Here is a 24,131-nt window from a genome sequence, read left to right as displayed (position 1 = left end):
CCGATACTTTCCGATACCGATACTTTCAAGTATCGGACGGTATCGCTCAACACTACTCCTTAGACATCTCGACACAGCCGGAGGACTAATTACCCCTAGAGATGGAAACGGGAAAACTATCTTGCCTCAGAGAAAATCCCCAAAGGATAGACAGCCCCCACAAATATTGACTGTGAGAGGAGAGGGAAAAGACATACACAGACTGAAATCAGAATTTAGCAAAGGAGGCCACTTCTAGCTAAATAGAAAGGATAGGACAGAGTACTATGCGGTCAGTATTAAAACACTAGAAAATATCCACCACAGAAAATACAAAATCTCCACATCTAACTAAAGATATGGAGGGTATATCTGCATCTCCAGAGATACCAGCTTGGCTAAACAAATCCTTATACAGACCAAGCTGGACTAGACAAAAACATGGAAAAGAACTGAACAATAAGGCCCACAGCATGTGGACAGCAAAAAATCAAGGCCAGAACTTATCTTGGTTGAAATGAACAGCAAAGCAGAAGAGACCAGGCAGGGATGTGAATCCTCCAGGAACAATGGACAACTGGCACTGACTAAAGGGTGAAGCAAGGCTAAATAGCCCAGTCAGAATTACAAAAAGTGAACACACCTGATAAATGCTGCGATCCAGAGACAGCAGCACTACCACTTATAACCACCGGAGGGAGCCCAAGAGCAGAATTCACAACAGTACTCCCCCCTTGAGGAGGGGTCACCGAACCCTCACCAGAGCCCCCAGGCCGATCCGGACGAGCCAAATGAAAGGCACAAACCAAATCCTCAGCATGAACATCGGAGGCAACAACCCAAGAATTATCCTCCTGGCCATAACCCTTCCATTTGACAAGATACTGAAGCTTCCACCTCGAAAAACGAGAATCCAAAATCTTCTCAACCACATACTCCAACTCCCCATCAATCAACACCGGGGCAGGAGGATCAACAGAGGGAACAACGGGCACCACATATTTCCGCAACAAAGCTCTATGAAAAACATTATGGATGGAAAAAGAGGCTGGACGGGCCAAACGAAAAGACACTGGATTGATAATCTCAGAAATCCTATAAGGGCCAATAAACCGAGGCTTAAACTTAGGGGAAGAAACCTTCATAGGAACATGCAGGGCCGGCTCCAGGTTTTTGAGGGCCCCGGGCGAAAGAGTCTCAGTGGGCCCCCCCCCTTTAACACATACCACGATTCATGATGCCCAGATACAGCAGAGAAATATAGGTATAGTACAATGCCAGATTTCACTTCTTACATGAGTGATAGCTATTGAAAATTCTGCAGTGTATATATACAGGGCAGGAGGAGCGGTACTGTGCAGTGTATATATACAGGAGGAGCGGTACTGTACAGTGTATATATACAGGAGGAGTGGTACTGTGCAGTGTATATATACAGGAGGAGCGGTACTGTGCAGTGTATATATAGAGGGGAGTGGTACTGTGCGGTGTATATATACAGGGGAGAGGTACTGTGCAGTGTGTATATATACAGGGGAGAGGTACTGTGCGGTGTATATATACAGGAGTGGTACTGTGCAGTGTATATATACAGGAGTGGTACTGTGCGGTATATATATACAGGGGAGAGGTACTGTGCAGTGTGTATATATACAGGGGAGAGGTACTGTGCGGTGTATATATACAGGAGTGGTACTGTGCAGTGTATATATACAGGAGGAGTGGTACTGTACAGTGTATATATACAGGAGGAGTGGTACTGTGCAGTGTATATATACAGGAGGAGTGGTACTGTGCAGTGTATATATACAGGAGGAGTGGCACTGTGCTGTGTATATATACAGGAGGAGTGGTACTGTGCAGTGTATATATACAGGGGAGAGGTACTGTGCGGTGTATATATACAGGGGAGAGGTACTGTGCGGTGTGTATATATACAGGAGTGGTACTGTGCAGTGTATATATACAGGAGGAGTGGTACTGTGCAGTGTATATATACAGGAGGAGCGGTACTGTACAGTGTATATATACAGGAGGAGCGGTACTGTGCAGTGTATATATACAGGAGGAGAGGTGCTGTGTGGTGTATATATACAGGGGAGAGGTACTGTGCAGTATATATATACAGGGGAGAGGTACTGTGCGGTGTATATATACAGGGGAGAGGTACTGTGTGGTGTATATATACAGGGGAGAGGTACTGTGCGGTGTATATATACAGGGGAGAGGTACTGTGCGGTGTATATATACAGGGGAGAGGTACGGTGCAGTATATATATACAGGGGAGAGGTACTGTGCGGTGTATATATACAGGGGAGAGGTACTGTGCGGTGTATATATACAGGGGAGAGGTACTGTGCGGTGTATATATACAGGGGAGAGGTACTGTGCGGTGTATATATACAGGGGAGAGGTACTGTGCAGTGTATATACTTCAACAGCCGCCCAGCCCAGGCCCCCAGCACCTGTCCTGTATATTTATTATATACACTGTATCTATACAGGCTGTGCTGGGGGCCTGAGCTGGGCGGCTGCTGTAGTATATATATATATGTCAGCTGCAGCCGCCCAGCCCATGGCTGCCCCAGATCACCCACACTGTCAGAACATACAGCGATATAGCATTGCATTGCACTCACTCAGGTGCTGGTAGGAACTCCGTCTCCTCGGAATCTGCCTGACTGTGCCTGATAAGTTCAGCACTGAGCAGAGAAGTGCTCTCTCCGCCCACAATGTCACGCTGGCTGTGTCCTTAACCCCTACATGCCTGGCCCTGCACTGACAGTGAGAAGATGCTTGTGCCAGCTCAAATTGAAAGGGTAGAAAGGGTTAAAGCGGCAAGATGGATCTATGACTGTGTGAGTGGGCCCCCCTGTCTCGTCAGGGTCCCGGCACTTGCCCGGGTAAGCCGGGTGCTGACGCCGGCCCTGGGAACATGACGGGAAGACAACCAGACCAAATCCCCAACCTGAAGCCGGGAACCAACACACCGACGACGGTTAGCAAAACACTGAGCCCCCTCCTGAGACAACACCAAATTGTCAACAACATGAGCCCAAATTTGCTGCAACCTGTCAACCACAGAGTCCACCCCAGGACAATCAGAAGGCTCAACCTGCCCTGAAAAAAAACGAGGATGAAAACCAGAGTTACAAAAGAAGGGTGAAACCAAGGTAGCAGAACTAGCCCGATTATTAAGGGCAAACTCGGCCAATGGCAAGAAAGCCACCCAATCATCCTGATCAGCAGACACAAAGCATTTCAAATAAGTTTCCAAAGTCTGATTAGTTCGCTCGGTTTGGCCATTTGTCTGAGGATGAAATGCGGAAGAAAAAGACAAATCAATGCCCAGCCTAGCACAAAAGGCCCGCCAAAACCTTGAAACAAACTGGGAACCTCTATTGGACACAATATTCTCCGGAATGCCATGCAAACGAACCACATCCTGAAAAAACAACGGAACCAAATCAGAAGAGGAAGGCAATTTAGGCAAAGGTACCAAATGAACCATCTTAGAAAACCGGTCACAAACCACCCAGATAACCGACATCCTCTGGGAAACCGGAAGATCCGAAATAAAATCCATAGAAATATGCGTCCAAGGCCTCTCAGGGACCGGCAAAGGCAAAAAGCAACCCACTAGCGCGGGAACAGCAAGGCTTGGCCCGCGCACAAGTCCCACAGGACTGCACAAAAGAACGCACATCCCGTGACAAAGAAGGCCACCAAAAGGACCTAACAACCAATTCTCTGGTCCCAAAGATCTTAGGGTATTGTCACACAGTGGCACTTTGGTCGCTATGACGGCACGATCTGTGACGTTCCAGCGATATCCATACGATATCGCTGTGTCTGACACGCTACTGCGATCAGGGACCCCGCTGAGAATCGTACGTCGTAGCAGATCGTTTGAAACTTTCTTTCGTCGTCAAGTGTCCCGCTGTGGCGGCATGATCGCAGCGTGTAACAAAGGTGTGCACGATATTCCCAATGTCCCGTATGACTTCTACATCGCAACTACGTCATGAAATTATCTCTCCAGCGTCGTGCATTGCGAAGTGTGACCGCTGTCTACGACGCTGGAGCGATAATGGAGCGACGCTGGAGCGTCACGGATCGTGCCGTCGTAGCGACCAAAGTGCCACTGTGAGACAGTACCCTTAGACACTAGTCCATCTGTCAGGAACAAACAGTTTCCCCACTGGACAGCGGTCAGGTTTATCAGCCTGAAATTCCTGAAGAACCCGTCGTAAATCAGGGGAGATGGCAGAAAGAATCACCCCTTCCTTCAGAATGCCGACTGGCTCCAGGACCCCAGGAGAATCAGGCAAAAAGCTCCTAGAGAGGGCATCAGCCTTAACATTCTTAGAACCCGGAAGATACGAGACCACAAAATCAAAACGGGAGAAAAACAGGGACCATCGGGCCTGTCTAGGATTCAGCCGTTTGGCGGACTCGAGGTAAATCAGATTCTTATGATCGGTCAAGACCACAATACGATGCTTGGCCCCCTCAAGCCAATGTCGCCACTCCTCAAATGCCCACTTCATAGCCAACAACTCACGATTGCCGACATCATAATTGCGTTCCGCAGGCGAAAATTTTCGAGAAAAGAAGGCACACGGTTTCATCAAGGAACCATCAGAATTCCTCTGAGACAAAACGGCCCTGCCCCAATCTCAGAAGCATCAACCTCAACCTGAAATGGAAGGGAGACATCCGGCTGACGCAACACAGGGGCAGAAGTAAATCGGCGTTTAAGCTCCTGAAAGGCAGAAACAGCCGCAGAGGACCAATTCGTCACATCAGCGCCTTTCTTCGTCAAATCGGTCAGGGGTTTAACCACACTGGAGAAGTTGGCAATGAAACGGCGATAAAAATTAGCAAAGCCCAAAAATTTCTGAAGGCTCTTCACGGATGTGGGCTGGATCCAATCATGAATGGCCTAAACCTTAACTGGATCCATTTCTATAGATGAGGGAGAAAAAATGAAGCCCAAAAAAGAAATCTTCTGTACTCCAAAGAGGCACTTAGACCCCTTCACAAACAAGGCATTATCACGAAGGATCTGAAATACCATCCTGACTTGTTTCACATGAGACTCCCAATCATCTGAAAAAATCAAAATATCATCCAAATATACAATCATGAATTTATCAAGATAATTCCGAAATATATCATGCATGAAGGACTGAAACACAGATGGAGCATTAGAGAGTCCGAATGGCATCACAAGGTATTCAAAATGGCCTTCGGGCGTATTAAACGCAGTTTTCCATTCGTCACCCTGCTTAATACGAACAAAATTATATGCCCCTCGAAGGTCAATCTTAGTAAACCAACTAGCCCCCTTAATCCTAGCAAACAGATCAGAAAGCAAAGACAAAGGGTATTGGAATTTGACCGTGATCTTATTCAAGAGGCGATAATCAATACAGGGTCTCAAGGAGCCATCCTTCTCGGCAACAAAAAAAAAACCTGCTCCCAATGGTGAAGAAGATGGCCGAATATGCTCCTTCTCCAAAGACTCCTTTACATAGCTCCGCATGGCGGTATGTTCTGGCACAGACAGGTTGAAAAGTCGGCCTTTGGGAAACTTACAGCCTGGAATCAAGTCAATAGCACAATCACAGTCCCTATGCGGTGGAAGGGAACTGGACTTGGGCTCATTGAATACATCCTGGAAATCTGACAAAAACTCAGGAATTTCAGAAGAGGGGGAGGAGGCAATTGACATCAAAGGAACGTCACCATGAACCCCCTGACAACCCCAACTAGTCACAGACATAGATTTCCAATCTAATACCGGATTATGCACCTGTAACCATGGGAAACCCAGCACAATAGCATCATGCAAATTATGCAACACCAGAAAACGACAATCTTCCTGATGGTCTGGCGCCATGCACATGGTCAGCTGTGTCCAAAACTGAGGTTTATTTTTAGCCAACGGTGTAGCATCAATACCCCTCAAAGGAATAGGACTCTGTAAAGGCTGTAAGGGGAAACCACAACGTCTGGCAAATTCTAAGTCCATTAAGTTTAGAGCGGCGCCTGAATCCACAAATGCCATGACAGAAAATGACGATAATAAGCAGATCAGGGTCACAGATAACAGAAATTTAGGTTGTACAGTACTGATGGTAACAGAACTAGCGATTCTCTTGGTACGCTTAGGGCAATCAGAAATAACATGAGCAGAATCGCCGCAGTAAAAACACAACCTATTCTGACGTCTGAATCCTTGTCGTTCAGCTCTAGACACAATCCTATCACACTGCATAGGCTCAGGACTCCGCTCGGAAGCCAATGCCATAGTGTGCACAACTCTGCGCTCGCGCAAGCGCCGATCAATCTGAATGGCCAGAGACATAGAATCACTCAAACCAGCAGGCGTGGGGAACCCCATCATAACATCCTTAACGGATTCAGAAAGACCCTTTCTGAAAATTGCTGCCAAGGCATCCTCATTCCATTTAGTCAGCACAGACCATTTTCTAAATTTCTGGCAATATGATTCTGCCGCTTCTTGACCCTGACACAGGGCCAACAAGGTCTTCTCAGCATGATCCACTGAATTAGGTTCATCATACAATAACCCAAGCGCCTGAAAAAAGGTGTCTATATTAAGCAAAGCCGGATTCCCAGGTTCCAGGGCAAATGCCCAATCCTGGGGGTCACCACGCAGCAGAGATATAACAATTTTAACCTGCTGGATGGAATCACCAGAGGAACGGGGTTTCAGAGCAAAAAACAGATTACAGTTATTTTTAAAGCTCAAAAATTTGGACCTGTCCCCAAAAAACAAATCAGGAGTTGGAATTCTAGGTTCTAAAACCGAAGTCTGAATGATATAATCGGAAATACCCTGTACTCTAGCAGCAAGTTGATCCACACGAGAAGCCAATCCCTGAACATCCATGCCAGTGCCAAACTCCTGAGCCACCCAGAGGTAAAGAGGGAAAGAAAAAAAACCACAACAGACTACAGAAAAAAAAATGGCTCAGCACTTTCCTTCCCTTCTTCTGAGATGTGGTTAACTCATTGTTGGGCCAGTTGTACTGTTATGATCTGGTGGCCTAAGAGCAGCATGGGACGTACTCTGGAGAAGGTGGTACCTGTACTGACCGCAGACCCTGAACTTAACACCGCAACTAGAAGTAGCCGTGGAATGTACCTTTCACTCCCTAGACATCTCGACACAGCCGGAGGACTAATTACCCCTAGAGATGGAAATGGGAAAACTATCTTGCCTCAGAGAAAATCCCCAAAGGATAGACAGCCCCCCACAAATATTGACTGTGAGAGGAGAGGGAAAAGACATACACAGACTGAAATCAGAATTTAGCAAAGGAGGCCACTTCTAGCTAAATAGAAAGGATAGGACAGAGTACTATGCGGTCAGTATTAAAACACTAGAAAATATCCACCACAGAAAATACAAAATCTCCACATCTAACTAAAGATATGGAGGGTATATCTGCATCTCCAGAGATACCAGCTTGGCTAAACAAATCCTTATACAGACCAAGCTGGACTAGACAAAAGCATGGAAAAGAACTGAACAATAAGGCCCACAGCATGTGGACAGCAAAAAATCAAGGCCAGAACTTATCTTGGTTGAAATGAACAGCAAAGCAGAAGAGACCAGGCAGGGATGTGAATCCTCCAGGAACAATGGACAACTGGCACTGACTAAAGGGTGAAGCAAGGCTAAATAGCCCAGTCAGAATTACAAAAAGTGAACACACCTGATAAATGCTGCGATCCAAAGACAGCAGCACTACCACTTATAACCACTGGAGGGAGCCCAAGAGCAGAATTCACAACACTATTCTATCTATCTATCTGTCTATCTTTACTATTTATTCTATATATCTATTCTATTTATCAATTCTATATATTTATCTATTCTATATATCTATCTATTTTGAGAGTTCTGGCTGTATAAAAAATGAATTATCCAGCACTCTTTTTTGTGAGATTTATTGAATTATAAAGTAATGTATAGGGAAAGTTTTATACACTATGTAAATCATATATATTCACAAGAATTCCTAATAAAGGCATAAGGGAATCCGTCTCTTTGTATTTCATATGATATCCATATGACTGAGAGGAACCGAGCCTGTAGCAGCACGTAATATTGCGACATCGGTAGCTGGGATGAATAGCTAGTGTGATGTGTGAATTTACTGTACTTGGTTGATGAAATTTTGGGTTTTCTTTGAGATATGTGTGTAAAAATTGGGCAACACTCACATGGTCCATGTGCCGTTCAATTTTTTTCTTGCACCCATAGACTTGCATTGGTGAGTCTTGCACAATATATGAGTCCAATCACAGCATGCGGAGATTTTGCATGGACACTGAAAATGCCTCAGGAAAAAACTCTGATCTTAGCTCTCCCATAGAATAACAGTGTTCCGAGTGCTGTGCGATGTTTTATCACATAGCACTTGGCCATGTTATACGCTCGTGTGACTATGGCCTTAAGATGTGTATTACCACCTGAAACCATTAAAGAAAAAAATGGATGTGCCATAAAGACCAAAACTGAGTGTTGTAGAGGAGGTTAACCCCTTTACAACTTTGGACGTACCCATACATCCTGGTTGGGAAGGGGTTCCTGACCTTGGACGTATGGGTACATCATGGCAATCATGCAGGCGCAGGAGCTGTGCCCAGGCGATTGCAACTGGGAGCTCAGCATACATGACAGTTGAGACCAGGCTCTAAAAAATAAGAATGTAAATAAGAATGTTATCTCTGAAAACGCCATCTTGCCCCCCCAAAAAACAAGCCACAATATCGCTCCATCAGTGGAAAAATAAAAGTTATAGCTCTCAGAATGAAGGGATGCAAAATTATTTTTTTATATAAAAGTTTTTATTGTCTAGAAGCAACAAAACATAAAAAATTATATAAATGCGGTATCGCTGTAATTGTACTAATCCAAAGAATAAAGCTGCCTTATCAATTTTACCACACACGGAAAGGCATAAACCCCTTAAAAAATCTATTCCTGAATTGCTGTTTTTTGTTTATTCTGCCTCCCAAAAATTGGAATAGAAAGCGATCAAAACATTTGTGATAAAAAATGGTAAGAATAAAAATATCAGCTTGTTCCGCTCACATGGCTCTGTTGACAAAAATATGGAAAAATTATAGCTGTGAAATATGGTGATGCAAAAACTTGTTTTTGCAAAAAAAAGAGTCTTTTAGTGTGTGACAGCAAGCAAACATAAATAAAAGTATATAAATCTGGTATCTCTGTAATCGCTCCAACCCGAAGAATAAAGTTGCCTAATCACTTATACCAAACGAGGAACAGTGTGAAAAAATAAATAAAACCAATTCTTCACCTGCTGTTGATTTTTTCAATCTGCCTCTCAAAGATCGCAGTAAGGCTTGGCACACATTTATCCTGTGCTTTTCGCTGAGCGCTTACATCGGGGATTCTGTGTAAAACTTTGAAGATATGTGATTCAGATGGAAACCTCGACGGAAGATTCTCTATAATGAGGCTGATGGACGCACTGTGGACGCCATCTGGTCTATTATCCAGCCGTGTCCATCTTTGTAAGCATAAAAGCGCAGTTGGCCACAGTTTTGTGTAATTCTGAAAAAAAGGACATCGCTGAACAGAGACCAGTCACTTGTTGGGGTTTCCACTGTTTAAGCACATTAGCGGCTCTGCAAACGAAACATGGCGTCCGCTATCTCTTTCAGACAATTTTGTGCTTCAAAATTCAAATGGTGCTCTTTCACTTTGGAGTCCTGTTGTGCACCCAAACAGTAGTTGTCCACTACATATGGGGTATCGGCGCACTTAGGAGAAATTGCACAACAAATTGTATAGTGCATTTTCCCCTGCTACCATTGTGAAAATGCTAACCACATACTTGAATGTGGTTTTTCAGCAGTTTGAGGGGTGCAGTTTTTAGAATGGTGTCAATTTTGGGTATTTTCTTTCATATAGGACCCTCAAAATCACTTCAAGCATGATGTGGTCCCTAAGAAAATGGTTTTGTAAATTTTGTTGGAAAAATTAGAAATTGCTGACAAACTTTTCTAAATTCGTAAGGCTTCTTTCACACTAGCGTCGGGCTCGGCCCGTCGCAGTACGTCGGGCCGAGGTCCCCGACGCTAGCGCTGTCTCCGCCGCACAACGGGGGCAGCGGATGCATTTTTCCAGCGCATCCGCTGCCCCATTGTGAGGTGCGGGGAAGTGCGGGGAGGTGGGGGCGGAGTTCCGGCCGCGCATGCGCGGTCGGAAAAAGCGGACCGTCGGGAGCAAAAAACGTTACATGTAACGTTTTTTGGTCCCGACGGTCCGCCACAGCACGGTGCAACCGTCGCACGACGGTTGCGACGTGTGGCAATGCGTCGCAAATGTGTCGCTAATGTAAGTCAATGCTGAAAAAATGCATCCTGCAAGCACTTTTGCAGGATGCGTTTTTTCGGCAAAGACGTATTGCAGTTAACGCTAGTGTGAAAGTAGCCTAACAAAAAAATATGTTTCAAAAATTGTGATGATGTAAAGTAGAAATGGGAAATGTTATTTATTAACTATTTTGTGTGATATAATAGGGGCATAAAAATTACATTTTCAAAATTTTTGCCAAATTTCTGATATTTTCACAAATAACGCAAGTCATATTGAACAAATTTTAGCGCTATCTTGAAGTACAATATGTAAGGAAAAACAGTCTCAGAATCACTGGAATATGTTGAAGCATTCCAGAGTTATTATCTCATAAAGTGACACTGGTCAGAATTGAACAAATTGGCCTGGTCAGGATGTTGAACACACGCCGATGGTTGTAGGGATTAAAGGGGTTGTCCACTAATAGGGCAACCCCTTCTTGGTCAAAATTTTTGGCCCTCATAATATAATAAAGCTTAAAGTCACTTCCCATGTAGACACTGTTCCCGCTGTGTCGGCACTCGCAGTCTCAAGGCTCTTGTGCGGTTGTTGTGACACATGACCCCGTTGCCCAATCAGCGCTAGCGTCACTGTCTCCACCTTCGAACAAATCGAACATGAATAGGAAGTGCAGGTTGCAGCTGATCTTCGACTTTCTGTTCATATCGACAGTAGGCGGGGACATTGACACCAGCGCTGATCGGGCGACGGCGTCACGTGTCACAACAGCAAGGGAGCCCCAGGAGACGGAGTGGCGACACAACAGGAATGGCGCCAGAAAGGTAGGTGAGTATAAGCTTTATTATTTTATGAGAGCATAGCAAGGGTTATGAGAAGGAGTTGTCCAAATAGTGGACAACTTCTTTAAGGTACATTCACATATGTCGGATTTGTAACACGAACTGAATGAAAGTGGACATGAACTTTTATTTTTGTGTGGACATCAATCTGCACACATTTTTTGCTGATGCATGTGAACAGTGTTACACAAACCACATCCACATCCACATCCACATCCACATCCACATCCACATCCACCAAATGCTGCTTGCTATTACTGTTGATGTCATGTGGACATTCCAAAAGAAAATCTGCATCAAATCCTGAACTTATGAATGAACCCTAAGGAATAGTTTACTCAGAATTAGGTCACTGAGCCTTGCTACCTGCATTTATATTATGATGCTGAATTATTGGAATTATTGATTTTTAGCCGCACCAGTAAAGGATCACATGCTTGTGTATTGGCCCCACACTTCTAGGGAAAGCTGGCACTAAGGTCACATTCACACATCCCAGGAAAAGCATAATAGAAACACGTCACCAGTCACCACTTCTGTATTTATCACCCACTCCTGATTTTGGCTTACAAATGCTGAGGTAAAAAACTCTCCTAATATTGGATGTGTGCACGTGGCTTTAACCTTTTGAAAAACACCAGTTGCTTAGGCCTTGTTCACACATTCAGTATTCGGTCAGTGTTTTACCTCAGTATTTGTAAGCCAAAACCAGGAGTGGGTGAGAAATACAGAAGTGGTGAAGTGTTTCTATGATGCTTTTCTGTTGATTGTTCCACTCCTGGCTTTGGCTTACAAATACTGAGGTAAAATAATTCACCAAATACTGAACGTGTGAACGTGGCCTAAGTATCTAGTGTTTTTCAAGAGGTTAAAGCCATATGCACATGTTCAGTATTTGGTCAGTATTTTACCTTAGTATTTGTAAGGAAAAACCAGGATTGGGTGATAAATACAAAAGTGGTGACGGGTTTCTATTATACTTTTCTTCTGATTGTCAGACTCCTGGTTTTGGCTTATAAATACTGAGGTAAAATACTGGCATTATATAAATTAGTGAATTGTGGCTTTCTGCCCACTTTGATACCAGTTTTTAATGTCCAGCACCCATTTAGACCCCATAGCTGTATGACTGCGATGTTGGTTATTTAGTCAGTGAAGAGAATAAGTTTGCCCATTTTGATGTTGGCTTTTATGCCAGTCTTAACCAGCCCAAAGTGAAATGAATTTAATGAGATAAGGGGCATTTCTATCTGTGTCTTGGCAGAGTGAGTCAGTGACTTAAACTATGGTAATGTAATCCTTTGTATACGCCACATACTTAGGCTAGTTTCACACTAGTGTTTTGCTGAGCTGCGGACTTCCTCCGTGAAGCCCCGCCCACGGCCGCACCTCCGCCCATTTCCGCATGCGGCCTGCGTACGTATCTTTAACATTAGGTACGCAGGTCATGCGGATGTACGCGGATGCTTCACAGAGGAAGTCCGCAGCCCTCCGCAGCTCAGCAAAACGCTAGTGTGAAACTAGCCTTATTCAGAGCAGTGATAAATAGCTGTTTGCCCACTTTGATGCCAGCTTTCATGCCCAGTGACCAATTGGGACAGTTTAGAGTGACATGAATTTGATGGAGCGCATCTTTTTTCTGTGTTCTGGCTTCTTGAGTTTAGCAGACTAAAGTTACTAAATTCTTTGACAACATCAGTTACTTAATCGAGTCAGTGAAAGTGGTCGTCTGCCCACGTTGAAGAAAGCTTTTATGCCCAGAACTCATTGGTATAGCGTGGTGTGAAATTTTGAGGCGTTGCAACCTTTCTGTGTTGGCAGTGTGGTATCAGTGGCTCAAAGTTATTTAACCCTGTAAATAAAAGTTGGGGCCTATTCAGATGTCAGTCCTTCACATACGAGTTTAGTTCATGATTTTCAACGATAGAACGTGAACCTATTAGGCCGGAGTCACACTAGCGAGTTTTATGGATGTATGAGATGCGCAAAAACTATGCATTGCACATGGACCAATGATTTTCTATGGGGCAGCTCCTATCTGCCGTATATTTCTCAGCTGTATTTTACGGGAGTAGAAAATGCTGCGTTTGTCAGCGTATTGCGCAAAAAATCCGCCATTGAAAGTCTATGGGGCGAGAAAAATACAGATTACACACGGACCCTCAGTGTGACTTGCGAGAAATACGCACCGATGTTATAGAGAAAAGCCGGCAATTCAGTGCGGTGTACAGTAAAATCACACTGACAGGTTAGAATAGAATAGGTAGAATAAATGTCTACACATAGTATAGGTATATATATATACTGTATATATATATATGTCAGTGAGACACATATATATATATATATATATATTTCATACAGTGCTAGATAGCAGAAAAGCCGGTAATTCAATTGCCGGCTTTTTCTTTCTCCTTCCCAAACCCGACATGATATGAGACATGGTTTACATACAGTAAACCATCTCATATCCCTTTTTCTGCATATTCCTCACTACTGTTAGTTGTGTGTGTGCAAAATTTGGGGGCTCTAGCTGTTAAAATAAAGGGTTAAGTCGCGGAAAAAACTGGCATGGGCTCCCGCGCAATTTTCTCCGCCAGAGTGGGAAAGCCAGTGACTGAGGGCAGATATTAATAGCCTAGAGAGGGACCATGGATATTGCCCCCCCTGGCTAAAAACATCTGCCCCCAGCCACCCCAGAAATGGCACATCTGCAAGATGCGCCTATTCTGACACTTAGCCTCTCTCTTCCCACTCCCGTGTAGTGGTGGGATATGGGGTAGTAAAGGGTTAAAGTCACCTTGCGATTGTAAGGTGACATTAAGCCAGGTTAATAATGGAGAGGTGTCAATAAGACACCTATCCATTATTAATCCAATAGTAGTAAATGGTTAATAAAACACACACATTAGGAATAAAGTATTTTAATGAAATAAAGACACAGGGTGTTGTAATAGTTTATTATATTCTTAATCCACCTGAAGACCCTTGTTCTGTAAAAAAGGAAAAATAAAAAAAAACAATATCCGATACCTTTCCGGAGCTCAGTCATGTCCCACGCTGTAAATCCATCTGAAGGGGTTAAATAATTTTACAAGCAGGAGCCTGCTAATTCAGCTGCCCCTGCCTGTAAAATCTGGGGAATGAATGGAAAGCAGGGGAACGTAGCTACCTAGACTTGCGGTGCTGCACCCCCTGCTGGCATAACCTCATATGAACTCGAGCGTGAGAAAATATTCAGAAAAATTCCCACGCTCGAGTTCATCTGAGGTTATGTCAACAGGGAAAGCAATAGCAAGGTGACATTAATTTGTAAAGCGCTGCGGAATATGTTGGCGCTATATAAATAAAATTATTATTATTATTATTAACCCTTTATTACCCCATATCCCACCGCTACACAGGAGTGGGAAGAGAGAGGCTAAGTGCCAGAACAGGCGCCTCTTCCAGATGTGCCTCTTCTGGGGTGGCTGGGGGCAGATGTTTTTAGCCAGGGGGGTGGCCAATATCCATGGTCCCTTTCTAGGCTATTAATATCTGCCCTCAGTCACTGGCTTTGCCACTCTGGTGGAGAAAATTGTGCGGGAGCCCACGCCAGTTTTTTCCGCGATTTAACCCTTTATTTTAACAGCTAGAGCCCCCAAATTTTGCACACACACACACACACACACACTACTAACATTAGTAGTGAGGAATATGCAACCAAAAAAAAGGGATACGAAATGGTTTACTGTATATAAACCATGTCTCATATCATGCCGGGTTTGGGAAGGAGAAAGAAAAAGCCGGCAATTGAATTACCGGCTTTTCTGCTATCTAGCGCTATATGAAATATAAATATATGTATATACATCACCGGCCACTTTATTAGGTACACCTGTCCAACTTCTTGTTAACACTTAATTTCTAATCAGCCAATCACATGGCGGCAACTCAGTGCATTTAGGCATGTAGACATGGTCAAGACAATCTCCTGCAGTTCAAACCGAGCATCAGTATGGGGAAGAAAGGTGATTTGAGTGCCTTTGAACGTGGCATGGTTGTTGGTGCCAGAAGGGCTGGTCTGAGTATTTCAGAAACTGCTGATCTACTGGGATTTTCACGCACAACCATCTCTAGGGTTTACAGAGAATGGTCCGAAAAAGAAAAAAAATCCAGTGAGCGGCAGTTCTGTGGGCGGAAATGCCTTGTTGATGCCAGAGGTCAGAGGAGAATGGGCAGACTGGTTCGAGCTGATAGAAAGGCAACAGTGACTCAAATCGCCACCCGTTACAACCAAGGTAGGCCTAAGAGCATCTCGGAACGCACAGTGCGTCGAACTTTGAGGCAGATGGGCTACAGCAGCAGAAGACCACACCGGGTACCACTCCTTTCAGCTAAGAACAGGAAACTGAGGCTACAATTTGTACAAGCTCATCGAAATTGGACAGTAGAAGATTGGAAAAACGTTGCTTGGTCTGATGAGTCTCGATTTCTGCTGCGACATTCGGATGGTAGGGTCAGAATTTGGCGTAAACAACATGAAAGCATGGATCCATCCTGCCTTGTATGGAGCATCTTTGGGATGTGCAGCCGACAAATCTGCGGCAACTGTGTGATGCCATCATGTCAATATGGACCAAAATCTCTGAGGAATGCTTCCAGCACCTTGTTGAATCTATGCCACGAAGAATTGAGGCAGTTCTGAAGGCAAAAGGGGTCCAACCCGTTACTAGCATGGTGTACCTAATAAAGTGGCCGGTGAGTGTATATATGTCTCACTGACATATATATATAATGTATATATATATACTGTATATATGTTTTCACGAATATTTAAGCCCATGGATCCATTCTATGTCCATTTTGCAAGCCGGCGAGAAAATCTGGCTGTACGGATGCCATACGGATTACATACGGGTACGGATTACATACGGAGGATGACATGCGTAAAATACGCTGCCACACCCTGCCTACGGATGACATACGGATCACTGTTTTGGGATAATTTCTGTGTATTACGCATGTAAAATACGGACCGTATTTCCCTACGCTGAGTGTGACCCCGGCCTAATAGTTTATGAGGCTGTTTACATGTCTGTAGTTTGTTTGTAGACTGAGTGGTCCACACCAAAACACTGTGAGATATCCATTTTTGATTGGAGTCATGGCTCAAAGTTGCCTATACAAGTCTAGGGGTCGGTGGAAAACGAAGACAACACTTAGGGTATGTTTCCACGGTCAGGAAACGCTGCTTGTTTGACGCTGCGCAGAGCTGCAGCGTCAAACAAGCAGCGTCCAGATGTTCCAGCATAGTGGAGGGGATTTTATGAAATCCCGTCTCCACTATGCGTGGAAACCCGCACGCGGCGGCCCTGCGACTCCGGACATGCTGCGCGTCTTTTCAGATCGCAGCATGTCCGTACACCTTGCGGGGACGCAGCGTCCCCGCAAGGCATATCACAGGGCCCTATGGGACAGAGCGATCATCCCGGATGTGAAGAGTTAACACATCCGGCATGATCGCGTCCCAGAAAGGGGGCGGGGCTTAGCGCCGAGCGGCTTCGCCGCTGCGGCGATACCGCTGGCCATCCTGACCGTGGAGACATAGCCTTAGATACCATCCGTGCGCTGTCTGTTTTTCACTGACTGTTTGATATGAGAATCTTGAGAAACCCTCCATCAGTTTTTATTTTTGCAGATGAGAAAAACTAATGAAACTCTGATGATAAAAATCAAACAGTGACTAAACACTGGTGAAAATCTGATCCAAACCGTGAATGAACAACGGACTGGTATTTTGCATACAAAAAAAAAATTCATGAAGCTCTGATGCTAAAATCTGATCCCAGACATCGAAGAAAAGCTGATCAAAAACACAGATGAAAAGCTGATCATGTACACTGATGAAAATCTGATTAAAAAACTCTGATAACATCTGATCAAAAACACTGATGAAAATCTGACAGTTTTTGCATTCGAGAAAAATCCCGGACTTCTGATTGAAGACTTATGGGTCATGCATATGACTGTGGATTTTGGTCAGATCTCACACTGCAATGCACATGACAGCATCATAGATATATACAGTATGAAGCGGTCATGCTCCGGTCAGGAGACCTGCAGCCGGTCTGGCATTGCGGTCAGTGATCCGACATCTGCATGAGCCCTTACTTATGTGAATCAATAAAGTGTTGTACTGCCAAGTTTGATGCCACCTTTTATGCCCAGATCCTATTTGGACCAGCCTGATCATAATTGCTTTCAAGAAGAGGAAGAGATGTCAGCACTCACCCAGTCTGCAGATAAATCAGTTCATTTTTATTTTCTTAATAACATAATTACGGACCTGTAGAAGCGCTTAGTGAAGCGTGAAACGGTCATTTTCTGCCATGTCTGGCATTTTTTACTGTAATCCCTGCACCTGCATTATCACTGCCGCACTTTATGATATTGTCTAAGATGTTAAGAAAATAAAAATAGACTGATTTACCTGCAGACGGGCGAGTGCTGACATCCCTCCATAATTTGTTTTGGATCTCCCACCACCCTGAAAGGTTCCGTGCATGAGGTTGTGCAATAGCTATATGGGTCATTCTTCTCTACATGTTATGATAATAATTGCGTTTAATATCAGGAATCTCTCCGTGAGTGGCAGTGTTAGACATGTCACGCAAAGTCATTTAACCCTTTAAATAACACCAGGGTTGTTCTGTCCAGCTTGATACCAGCTTTATGCCCAGAACCCTCTGGACCAGCCAGCCATCTATTGTCCCTCTCTGTTAGCTGGCAATGTAAGCTACGTCATCCAAAGTAGGTTTAACCCTTTAAAACACCAGTTTTGTTGTGCCCAGTTTGATGCCAGCTTCATGCCCAGAACTCCTTTGGACCAGCCTGGTATATAGCATCCTCTCTGCTGGCAGTGTAACATACGTGACCCAAAGTCGTTTAACCCCTTACATGATCCCCTAGGTTTGCACGTCCCTGCATTGCCTCTTATGATGATGGCAGGTCACTGTGAGAGCAGTAACACCAGAGATGAAGGCTTTGTAATCAGGAAAGTGCTGAATAAACCAAGTCCAGCTGCGAATAAGACGGCACCTCATCCCTGGCAGTCAGTCAGTCCCACCGTCAGTCAGCCCCACCGTCAGTCAGTCCCACCGTCAGTCAGTCCCACCGTCAGTCCCACCGTCAGCCCCACCGTCAGTCAGCCCCACCGTCAGTCAGCCCCACCGTCAGTCAGTCCCACCGTCAGTCAGCCCCACCGTCAGTCAGTCCCACTGTCAGTCAGCCCCACCATCAGTCAGCCCCAGCGTCAGTCAGCCCCACCATCAGTAAGCCCCAGCATCAGTCAGTCCCACCGTCAGTCAGCCCCAGCATCAGTCAGCCCCACCGTCAGTCAGCCCCAGCGTCAGTCAGCCCCACCGTCAGTCAGCCCCACCGTCAGTCAGTCCCACCGTCAGTCAGCCCCAGCATCAGTCAGCCCCACCGTCAGTCAGCCCCAGCGTCAGTCAGCCCCACCGTCAGTCAGTCCCACCGTCAGTCAGCCCCACCGTCAGTCAGCCCCAGCGTCAGTCAGTCCCACTGTCATTCAGCCCCACCGTCAGTCAGCCCCACCGTCAGTCAGTCCCACCGTCAGGCAGTCCCACCGTCAGTCAGCCCCACCGTCAGTCAGTCCCACCGTCAGGCAGTCCCACCGTCAGTCAGCCCCACCGTCAGTCAGCCCCACCGTCAGTCAGCCCCACCGTCAGTCAGTCCCACCGTCAGGCAGTCCCACCGTCAGTCAGTCCCACCGTCAGGCAGTCCCACCGTCAGGCAGTCTCAGCGTCAGTCAGCCCCACCGACAGTCAGCCCCACCGTCAGGCAGTCCCACCGTCAGTCAGTCCCACCGTCAGGCAGTCCCACCGTCAGTCAGTCCCACCGTCAGTCAGTCCCACCGTCAGGCAGTCTCAGTGTCAGTCAGCCCCACCGTCAGTCAGCCCCACCGTCAGTCAGTCCAACCGTCAGGCAGTCCCACCGTCAGGCAGTCCCACCGTCAGTCAGTCCCACCATCAGTCAGCCCCACCGTCAGGCAGTCTCAGCGTCAGTCAGCCCCACCGTCAGTCAGTCCCACCGTCAGGCAGTCCCACCGTCAGTCAGCCCCACCGTCAGTCAGCCCCACCGTCAGTCAGTCCCACCGTCAGTCAGCCCCACCGTCAGGTAGTCCCACCGTCAGTCAGCCCCACCATCAGTCAGCCCCACCGTCAGGTAGTCCCACCGTCAGTCAGCCCCACCGTCAGGCAGTCCCACCGTCAGTCAGTCCCACCGTCAGGCAGTCCCAGCGTCAGTCAGCCCCACCGTCAGGCAGTCCCAGCGTCAGTCAGCCCCACCGTCAGGCAGTCCCACCGTCAGTCAGCCCCACCGTCAGGCAGTCCCACCGTCAGTCAGTCCCACCGTCAGGCAGTCCCACCGTCAGTCAGTCCCACCGTCAGGCAGTCCCAGCGTCAGTCAGCCCCACCGTCAGGCAGTCCCAGCGTCAGTCAGCCCCACCGTCAGGCAGTCCCACCGTCAGTCAGTCCCACCGTCAGGCAGTCCCAGCGTCAGTCAGCCCCACCGTCAGTCAGCCCCAGCGTCAGTCAGTCCCACCGTCAGGCAGTCCCACCGTCAGTCAGTCCCACCGTCAGGCAGTCCCAGCGTCAGTCAGCCCCACCGTCAGTCAGCCCCAGCGTCAGTCAGTCCCACCGTCAGGCAGTCCCACCGTCAGTCAGCCCCACCGTCAGTCCCAGCGTCAGTCAGCCCCACCGTCAGGCAGTCCCAGCGTCAGTCAGCCCCACCGTCAGGCAGTCCCACCGTCAGTCAGCCCCACCGTCAGGCAGTCCCACCGTCAGTCAGTCCCACCGTCAGGCAGTCCCACCGTCAGTCAGTCCCACCGTCAGGCAGTCCCAGCGTCAGTCAGCCCCACCGTCAGGCAGTCCCAGCGTCAGTCAGCCCCACCGTCAGGCAGTCCCACCGTCAGTCAGTCCCACCGTCAGGCAGTCCCAGCGTCAGTCAGCCCCACCGTCAGTCAGCCCCAGCGTCAGTCAGTCCCACCGTCAGGCAGTCCCACCGTCAGTCAGCCCCACCGTCAGGCAGTCCTAGCGTCAGTCAGCCCCACCGTCAGTCAGCCCCACCGTCAGTCCCACCGTTAGTCAGCCCCACCGTCAGGCAGTCCCAGCGTCAGTCAGCCCCGGCCAGCTGCTCCTCCTCCCTCCATTTGCAGGCTGCGCTCAGGTTACAGAGCCGCTATGGAGCTGCAGAGGGGGTGAGGGACAGGTCACCAGAAGGCAGCACAATGCCGCACATGCCCTGCTGCTGATCGGGGCACTGCCATGAAGTTAGGGGCTGGCACGCAGGCGGTGAGGGGCTGCTTTGTGCGTCTATGAAGTGGCCCATGTGAGGCAGTACAGTGCCAGGCAGTCGCCAGACTCCGGGACTGTGGAGTTGTACATTTCCCCGCCTGGCTGCTGCCCCCTCCGGCTGTTCTAGATGCTCCTCGGGGCATCCTGGCTGTGCACCTCCAAGGGACCACAGAAGCCATCCAAGGGGGAAGAGGAGGAGAGGAGACGGGGAGGCAGGAGAGACGGGGCGGACATGGACGAGTCCTCGCTGCTGGACCTGCTGGAGTGCTCCGTGTGCCTGGAGCGGCTGGACACCACTGCCCGGGTACTGCCGTGCCAGCACACCTTCTGCCGCCGCTGCCTGCAGAGCATTGTCAGCTCCCGGAACGAGCTCCGCTGCCCGGAGTGCCGCATCCTGGTGGAGTGCGGGGTGGATGATTTACCGGCCAATATCCTGCTAGTCCGGCTTCTGGATGGGATCCGGCAGAGACCCCGGAATAGCCCCACGGGGAGCCCCACTGCTGGCGGGCACCACTGTGCTGGCAGCAACAACAGCAACAACCACAGCCCGGGATGTGCTGCCACCGGAGGGACCTCCAACCTGAGGGACCTGGCTGCTGCCAGCCACAATGCCATCCTGCTAGCCAAGGTATGTGCCAGTGGCTCACGTGTCACTGATGTGATTTGTGGCACCTCATGCTGCCTGTGCCAGGTGTTCTACTACTGTGCCAGTCTGCAGATTCATGTATCACTGGGGGCACAGTGCCATGGTGTCACCCTAATGCAGGGGCAGATCTACACATGGCATTCAGGACTCCTCTGCCAGGGGAAATCAGGAGCTCATGATCTCATTCACTATGGTGCGGTGCCATCTACCAGCTGTGAAAGGCACCCATCTGTGGACTAAGGAATGGCTAATAGACTAGGGGGCTGTGGCTATCATATTCTGGGTCACTAGTAGTCCCAGCATGCCAGTGGGTGGTGGATGTGGGATGTCCAGGCTTGTGTCCCCTCCCTGGTGGCACTGGGCACATAACTGATCACATGCATGGCCCTTCCATTATGGCCGGCATGTCCATCGCCCAGGCTAGCAATTCAGGATAGATGGTTTACCCTGCCATTATTCCATCACATTATTAACCCTGTCCTGCCGGGAGACTCTGATATGTCTCACAGACAGTGTACACACAGGGCAGAAGGAATGGCTGATAGCTGTATTCTGCAGACCAGGCGCTGGCTGATGCTTGGGCAGTGATTTTTTACATGTATTTGATGTTTTCTTGTTATATCACGTAGTCCCATGGACGACATGCTGTTATGGAAATGAGGAGGCTTGTCAGAGCCAAGGTGGTTGTCGTTGGGGGCTGTAGCCAGAGCTCGCTGCCCGCTAGGGTACGAGGTCTCCTGGGATGCCCCTACGGATACATCTCCTTATCTGACATATAATATGTCCATAAAGTTTCACGGTACATTTGTATGGGAACTGTCAGCTGAATTGTCATGTACAGAACTGACTATGGAGGGGTTTCCTATCACAAGCAGCTGTTATTACTGAGACCATGGGAACTGTTATACCAGGAGCTCCTGATAAAGGGGAGATGGAAGGGACAGGACGAGCCATACAACTTGTGCTAGAAGTATGTGCTGTTCCCATTCCGTCTCTTGTAACCTCAGCATGGGCCATGGGTAGGTGGGCTCCCAGCAGTGAAGCCCCCTCTGTCACAGACACATGAAGGGTGCATTGTGATGAGCTATGGGACTGCAAAGAGGCCATATACTGTTACTACCATGCCTTATGCCACTTCTGCAGACCTTGCCCTTTAAGGGAATCATATGCTGACTAGGTTCTCATGATAGAAATCTCTACTAGCTAGACCTTTGCATCTGATTGGCCAACTTAAAGGGGTCTGCCCTGGTGATGGGCCGCCGATAACTGCAGATCTGAAGGATGCTAATAATGACTTATGCAGTGAGTGCTAAGCTTTTATTTGCTGTCGTTCTTTTTTGTTCCCAAGATTTTTTAAACTAATTTGCCATATTTGAACATACCTAAAGGCAGCCATACACATTTCTTTAGCAGCTGGCTGACAGCTGTTCTTCTTGACCTACCATACTTATGCATGCTTACTAGGGTGAGCATACGTGTATTCTTAGTGGGGACCAGCGGCCCTAAATGTCCACCAATCACTAAATATTTAATGACTAGCTGTTGTTTAAAGGTAATCTGTCACCAGGTTTTTGCTACCCAATCTGAGAGTAGAATAATGTAGAGACTGAGACCCTGATTCCAGCAATGTATCAGTTACTGAGCTGCTTGCTGTCATTTTTAAACAATCCGTTTTCTCTGCTGCCAACCTACCAGATATCCAAATGTCTGTATAAACCTGCCCATATCACTGATTGGCAACTTTCTGCCCATATACAGTGTACACATAAAGCTGCCAATCAGAAATGAGTTTACTAGTCCTATAATGTCCATCTCCTGCTGATGAATCTGCGATTTTATCCAAACTACAGTAAGCAGTCCAGTATGTGACTCATCCCTGGAATCAGGGTCTCCGTCAATACATTATGCTGCTCTCAGATTAGGTGGCAAAACCTGGTGACAGATTCCCTTTAAAAGCCTGTTTACACAGACCGATCCCACTATCCCATGAATAATGATCTTCTTATATGTGTCAGTGGGACGATTTGGTCCCGACTAGGCTCCAAGGCCCAAGTGCAACTTCACGTCCTGTACCCACTATTGTTATTCCCCTAAGAACAATGCTATAATGATCTATACCTATATATTGAGAAATGCTAGAATGATAATCTATCCTTATTTAGGAGCGTACCCACAAGTGATAACTGTTTTCTGGTGACTCCAGCTCTCTTACAGCTTCTTGTCAGTGGTATGCTCCACAACTTAAAGGGCTTGTCCATTTACTTTGGAAAGGGTAAAATATTAGATTCCTGGAGGTTTGACTGGTATCTCCACAGCCCGTTGAACCAGCTAATTGGTGGAGATGCTGGGAGTTAGACATTGATGGCCTTTCTTTTGTGTATAATAAGGGGCCGATAATGGTAGATCGCCCTGTAAGAACATCGGCCCACCTAAACATGATGCTAATCAGCAGATGTACAGTATGATCAAAACGCTCTTTCATTGTGTGACTGGATCTTTTATGCCGCCACTTTACAGGGGAGGTGCTGCCTAAGACATGCATGCTCCATGGGAACAGAACAATTGCATTAACGATCCTTCTGTCACCATATACTTTGTGTTGGACAATGTGATTGAATGCCAATTGACCTGTATATAGTCGATTACAGCTAATTTATGGCCCATATTAGACGGCACTAGTTGGATTTTGGGTATACATAGCTCAACAAAGATACTAAACTCTCCATCTTAAATTGAGTGTATATCTAACTAACAGCGGTAGTAGTATAGTACCTGGAGCCAGGCCATGCACCTGAACACATGCAGTAAAATACGTGAGAACACCAAAGGCTGGGATAATTTTGTCCCTACAGCTGTTTGTTCTTTACTACATTTCAGATGAAATGAGGGATGTATTATGCGTGCAGTGTAATCCAATGCC

The 24,131-nt window shown here is 47.1% G+C and overlaps 2 protein-coding genes across 5 annotated transcripts in view; both read left to right on the top strand.

Moving 5' to 3' along the window:
* The window catches only part of LIMS1 (LIM zinc finger domain containing 1), a 1,169,472-nt gene that overhangs the window by 992,967 nt on the left and 152,374 nt on the right, over window positions 1-24,131 (top strand). The gene's annotated exons all lie outside the window — the stretch shown is intronic.
* The window catches only part of SH3RF3 (SH3 domain containing ring finger 3), a 684,824-nt gene continuing 681,113 nt past the window's right edge, over window positions 20,421-24,131 (top strand). For all 3 annotated transcript variants that reach the window (XM_077296585.1, XM_077296584.1, XM_077296586.1), the window contains exon 1: window positions 20,421-21,193. In XM_077296585.1, the coding sequence (XP_077152700.1) occupies window positions 20,693-21,193 (501 nt within the window). In that variant the 5' untranslated portion in view covers window positions 20,421-20,692. The remainder of the gene's footprint in view (window positions 21,194-24,131) is intronic.

The sequence above is a fragment of the Ranitomeya variabilis genome, chromosome 3 (genome assembly GCF_051348905.1).
Source record: "Ranitomeya variabilis isolate aRanVar5 chromosome 3, aRanVar5.hap1, whole genome shotgun sequence".
In the NCBI taxonomy this organism is placed as follows: Eukaryota; Metazoa; Chordata; class Amphibia; order Anura; family Dendrobatidae; genus Ranitomeya; species Ranitomeya variabilis.
Note: the sequence above shows the minus strand (reverse complement) of the source record. Positions and strands in the feature narration are given on the sequence as shown.